At 39.9% G+C, this 6,195-nt stretch overlaps 1 protein-coding gene across 1 annotated transcript in view; it reads left to right on the top strand.

Annotated features, from left to right (window-relative positions):
- Diaph3 (diaphanous related formin 3) overlaps window positions 1-5,715 on the top strand; it is a 353,851-nt gene extending 348,136 nt beyond the window's left edge. The window contains 1 exon segment of the mRNA XM_055609684.1: window positions 5,264-5,715. Coding sequence (XP_055465659.1) covers window positions 5,264-5,523 — 260 coding nt within the window. The 3' untranslated portion in view covers window positions 5,524-5,715.
- Window positions 5,716-6,195: the final 480 nt, after the last annotated feature.

The following is a 6,195-nucleotide window of genomic DNA, read 5'->3' as shown; positions in this document are numbered from 1 at the left end:
GATGGATGGATGGATGGATGGATGGATGGATGGATGGATGGATGGATAGATGGATAGATGGATAGATGGATAGATGGATAGATGGATAGACAGACAATCAGACAGACAGACATTGTTAGCATCTTTCCTAAATTCCTGTGCCTTTGTGTTTCTGGAGGAGCAATGGGAATGTTAGTGCAGGATGATTATACTATCTAAGTCTATATTCTACCAAACACTATATGGAACCCAACACTGGGTATAGTTTGCAACCTTAATTCTTATGTTTATGTCATGATTCTTATGTATATGCATTTAAGAGCAATTTAGCTTTCCAACAGTCCTTTTAATTTACAGAGGGAAGTAAACTTATGGTGAATTCTTCGATTCAGTTCCTATAGTAAGAATCATATAGGCAGTTAAAAACTGAAATTAGTGACGCTTCCTATTTTAAAACAAAATACTATATATTCTTATCCTGAATATTTCCATGGATACACAAACACAAGATATGTGAATTAGATTCCCTTATGGGTTTAGTACTGAGAATAGTAGCTGGCTCCTTGCCTATCTGTGCTGCTGTTAACAGTGGCCCTGAGTTTTGGCAGGGGTCCTGGACATATACACAGACATCAATGGTAATATCTTAAAGGGAAAAAAAAAAGGAAAGCCCAGGATTTGATTCATAAAATTGTGCAAAAGTACTACTCCCTTTAGAAAATTAAGCAGTCATCCTATTTTGCCTTTGTATCTTCAGTTTCCATTTTTAAATGTGTGTTGGCAAAGATTTCTGTGGAGGATAAATAGAAATGCTTCTCTTTTTATTGCAGTACAAGCCTCACCTTTCATTGAGTCCATATGCCCAAGTATGTCATGTTGTATTTCTAACTTCACATATGAAGCATGAAGCTACCCACATCAAATTATAACTTACGTCTCTGCAAACCTATGCATTCTAACTTACAGAACTGCCAGCCCTGTGTTGTTTGAAAGTCAACTATTGAAAGACTGAATGGAAACTAAGGGCCAAGGTGACTCTGGGTGCAGAGAGGGAAATATGGCTTCAGAGAATGAAATATTATCTAGGAAGTGCTAACAGGGCTGCAAGCTCTTCTTTTTAAGGTGCTTTGTACACTTTCCTACTTTTCCAGGGGTCTGTAGAGTGGCATCTTCTTTTTCACACCATCTTTTCAGTCACTTCCATGGAAGCATTTTCTTTTGAAAGCACGGGAGTCAAATGCCATGGTGTTCTCTAATTATCTTATCCCAAATGGCAAACCCATGGCCATTTTGAGTTCCTCAAAAGGATCTACATGTTTTTGCTTGCATTGGCCCACTAGTTATTGTCCTAAGCCTCCAGAGAAGTCAAACACCGAAGCACTAAAAGAAGCACCCCAGATGTGCCAGCCACTTGGACTGCAATCTGGTAGGCAATGATTCCCAAATAGCTGTTGTCCTCCTTTTTCTCAGCACACAGTCTACTGTGGCTTTCACAAGGACTGTTTGAGAAGAGTAAAATGTCAAAAGCAGGATGAGTGTGGGCTCAAGAGGAAAGTAGATGGGAAGAACAGAGACAAGAACCTGGCTTCTTCAAAGGATTTTTCTTTAAAAAGCGTGAAGCACTGAGGGTGTAGCTAGGGCAGAAGTGGAAACAAATAGAAATTTCTTTCTCTCTCTGGAGTTTGAAGTTATCACAACAAACTTGTATGCTGAGGGGAATTGTCTTAGTGTTTTTATTGCTGCAGTGAAATATCATGACCAAAAAGCAAGCTGGGAAAGAAAGGGTTTATTTAGCTTACACTTTCTCATTGTACATCATGATTGGAAAAAAGTCAGAACAGGAACTCAAATAGGGCAAGGACCTAGAGGGATGAGCTGATGCAGAGACCTTGGAGGAGTGCTGCTTTTTGGCTTGTTCCCCATGGCTTGCCCAGCCTGCTCTCTGATAGAACCCAGGACCACCGAAGGATGGCACCACCCTCAATGGTCTGGGCCCTCCCACATCAATCGCTAATTAAGAAAATGCCCTACAGCTGGCTCTATGGAGGATTTTTTTTTTCGATTGAGTTTCTCTCCTTTCAAATGACTCTTGCTTATGTCAAGTTGACATAAAACTAGGCAGCATGGGAGTGAACACAGGGAAGGCTAAACCTTGACAGTGCTGTGGGAACAGTGCAGTGAGAGAAGGGATAGTTGACAATAGAAGAGCAGGAGAGAGACTCTAGAGGGGGTTCTCAGGTGGCAGGATGTTCCGTCCTAACAGGAAGGAAGGTGTAGCTAGATAGTAGATGTTAAGGAGTTTCCTGGGGGGTTACGTTATGCTTTATTTATATAGATGGGCCAAATGAGAGTGGCTAGACATGCTGGAGGTCTGGAATGAGACGAAAGGGTCATCTAGGGAAATGAAAGTGTGAATGGATTAGAAGTTCACGGGGATTGAGGTCATGCTTAAAATTCAGTCATCAATTTAACTGAGACCAGGACAGAAGGGGATCATGTGACCTTGAATGTAATTGTGCTAAGGTAGTTTCTGTCCGTCCCGTTCTGCTTTACAAAGTTATTGTAAGGATTCAAGATATCATTATTTTGAAACTCAACTTTGAATTACTTAGCACTCTTCTTTGGCAAAAAGGTTTTCAGCTTTTTCTAAAACAGTTCCAATATCTCCTGAGACAGCATCTGGCTTCTGCCACTGACTCACTCAGTAACTAATCTAAGCACATGGCCAAACCTTTTTGCTTTTTCTCCTTAGTCTGTACAGGGTAGTGATATTTAAGGTGTAACAAATTCTTCATAATTTAATGTGCTGCTTAATAAATTCAGGGTGGTCATAAGGTAGCATTGCATCCCTCTCTGCCAAGCACTGACAAGCCAGATCAGAGCCTGATCAGAGTAAACCCGAAGCTCTGGTAACAGATGAGTGGCTCCTGTAGGTTTTGAGGAAGGAAAGGTAAGGGTGCTGGCTAGTATTATGTCAACCTGACTCAGGCTAGAGTCATGTAAAAAGAGGGAGCCTCAACTGAGAAAATGCTTCCATAGGCTCTGACTATAGGGCTTCTTAATTAGTGATTAATTTCCCCAGCCCACTGTGGGTGGGGACATCCCTGGGCTAAAAGAAGACTGAGCAAGCCAGTAAGCAGCACTCCTCCATAGAGCCTCAGCATCAGCTCCTACCTCCAGTTTTCTGCCTAGCTTGCATTCCTATCCTGGCTTCCTTCAGTGATGAACAGTAATGTAGAAGTGTAAGACAAATAAGCCATTTCCTCCCCAAATTGTTTTGGTCATGGTGTTTCATCACAGCAATAGAAACCCTAACTAGGACAGTAAGCATCAGCATATAGGAGCCGCCCAGATCACGTCCTTTTATCCCCACAGATACTCTTTGGGGTTTATTATTAGAATCTGAGACTCAAGGGAATTGATTAAAATTCAGATTTCATAAGACATCTACCTAAAATCCTATGTTATTTTTTTTCTTTTTACTTCCCCACATACAGAATTGGTCTTGATTGTATATAGCTGTAGAAGCTCTGAGAGTTTATGTATTGTATTCTTGTATTCGAGATTCATATTCTTGCCAATGTAATCTCTTTTCAGTAATCCAAGATTTTAACTAGAGTTGCCCAGTAGCAAAATAACCTTGTTTGGTAGCTGTATCAGGATGGAGTAATATACAAGACATCAAGTGACCAGGAGTAATGGAAAGATTCGGGAATGGGTAGTATGCTGACTGAAAATCAAGCACTTGGCTACAAATGCGCTTCCCATACGCCTTTTGGGGGAAGATGATGGGTACAAGAAAAAATTAATTTATGTGGCCCTGGGAGCTGCAGGACCGCCACGCCTGTGTGTTCTGTGCTGCAGGCACAGGGTGCGTGCAATGAGCTGCAGCACAGAAACTCCTCTAAAAAAAATCACTGCTCTGTTAGATTTTGATTTTTGAGTAACAATTGTCCAACTGATAGAGAAAGTGATAAGAAAAGTGTATTTATTTTCTTCCAACAGCTAAAAGCTGATCATACTTCTAAAATTTGTAGAGATGGTCCAAGAAACTGTGTAAAATGCTCATCCATCACGGGAAGCCCCTGGTCAGGAAATGACAGTGTAGTAAATATCTTCAGCAGCCACCTTTTAATGTACAAGCTGTTTTCGGTTGGAATTTTCAGCGCTCACATAAAACACACTGTCATGAGTGACTGCTTGTGCTCCAAAGTCATTACTATTGGGATAATGGAACATCTCTCAGCGAATAACCAAAAAACTTTAAATGTCATGTCAAGTTTGTTGGAGCCATTTTCAAACCCTGTTCAAGGTTACATGAATATTAAGGCTATCTGCTTTTTTAAAAGATGGAGGTCTATGAGAGAGTCACTTGAAAGGTTGCACAGTGCGAGAATCCGTTAATTAGAAGAAATTTTAGGTCTCTTTGAGAGAATATATCAGCCAGCACCATTTACTCACAGCCCGTGATGGAGTCAAGGTCACAGTTACTTGGCAGTATGTGTGTATGTGTGCACGTATGTATATGTAGATGCGGACATACTACTCATTTTCATCATGACGTAATTATGTAGTTATGGCTTGGTAGGAAATATTACTTGCCTGATACCTTCATAATTTTTAAGTCCTGTTTTTTTTTAACTTTTAAACTTCTTAAGAGAGTCTTCTTTACTTTTGTTCACAAAGAACATCTTAGCCTAATTCTTCTGCTTGGATCACTATCTGTATAGACTATTTACCCAGTATGTTTATTGGACACTTAGTTTACCCAGGGCAATTAGAGGTACTGAAACCTCACAGCGTTTACAATAAAGCTCCTGCTCTGTGGGGCACACATTCTAGTGGAAAGACACCCAGTGGACAAGAAAACAAACATATGGTATATGTGCTTGCCGCGATGCTATGAGGGAAAAGATGAGGGGAAGAAACAGTGATGGGGAACATAATGGACCCATAACATAATGGTTCCATCTCAAATGGTTAGAGAAGGCCTCTCCCTTTCAGTGCTGTGTGACCCAAGTCCTGTGTGAGCACGGGGTAAAACTCTAATGAAGGCCTCCTAACAGGTGTTTCAGCATAAAAGCAGGGAATGAGCCATTTTCTTCTGTAATTTAATTGATTCTTAACCCCTACATGTTTACTTTGTATCTACCTTTCTACTGGCTATTTTTAGTGTAGCCAAGAGGACTTACATATCGAGAATAATTAAATCTGTGTTGTATAACATGCCTGCACCATGGTTTTCACACTGACAAGTTTCATGTTTCTTTTTTCCTTACTGTAGAAAATCAGAAAGTGCAGTTGACAGAAGGGTCACGTCCACACCACAGTATCAACTGCAACTCCACCAGGACTCCAGTCGCCAAGGAGCTTAATTATAATCTAGACACTCAGACGTCTACAGGGAGGATCAAGGCAGCTGAGAAGGAAGCCTGCAATGCAGAAAGCAACAGAAAAAAGGAAATGGAACTTCTTGGCTCCGTTTCTAAAAGCGAATCAGTTCCTGAAGTTGAAGCCCTGCTGGCAAGATTACGAGCTTTATAAATTAAACTGGTTAAAAAAAAAAAATGATTAAGCCAAACACAAAGCCATGCTTTCAGTTATTACACTTGAAAAGTTGCTTTTATGTAAGTGACTTTATATAGTTTAAAATTATGACATATATTAGAAAAAATAAGGCTAAATACATGCTTGCATTGCTTTTCCTATGTACTTGAAGTTGTACTCAAGATTGTAATGGGCTTTAATGTTTTTTTTTTTTTTTTTTTTTTTTTTTTTGCTTTGTTTTGTCTCCTGGCATCATCTATCTATTCTATATTTGCTGATTAAATTATACATGTTGCTGTAGAAAGCAAGGAGACAGCCATGTGTTCAAGTGTGTGTTGTAAAAAAGAAAAAAAGGTGTCTTTCTAAGTAATTTTTACCACTTCAATATTAATGAAAGATGATTAGGGTGAAGACTTGCTGTCTGTCCATGTGTATTCCATATCTGCTGTATGAATAGACTCAACTGTTTCCAGCATAGTATCAAAAACATACAACTGTGTGTCAGAGCCATAATGACCAGGACACTCATTATCGCCAGTGTTGATTCACATCAACTTGACACTGAAAGGCATCTGAGCACACGTCCAAAAACCAAGCAGTGGAAATATATGCACTTTCCTTGCAAAACACACGTACATTTTGCAAAGTAGGAGTATAAAATAGGAATGT

Source organism: Psammomys obesus, unplaced genomic scaffold, assembly GCF_907164565.1.
Source record: "Psammomys obesus unplaced genomic scaffold, mPsaObe1.curated_primary_1811, whole genome shotgun sequence".
Lineage (NCBI taxonomy): Eukaryota > Metazoa > Chordata > Mammalia > Rodentia > Muridae > Psammomys > Psammomys obesus.
The sequence above is the reverse complement of the archived record's forward strand: the minus strand, read 5'-3'. Positions and strand labels throughout refer to the sequence as shown.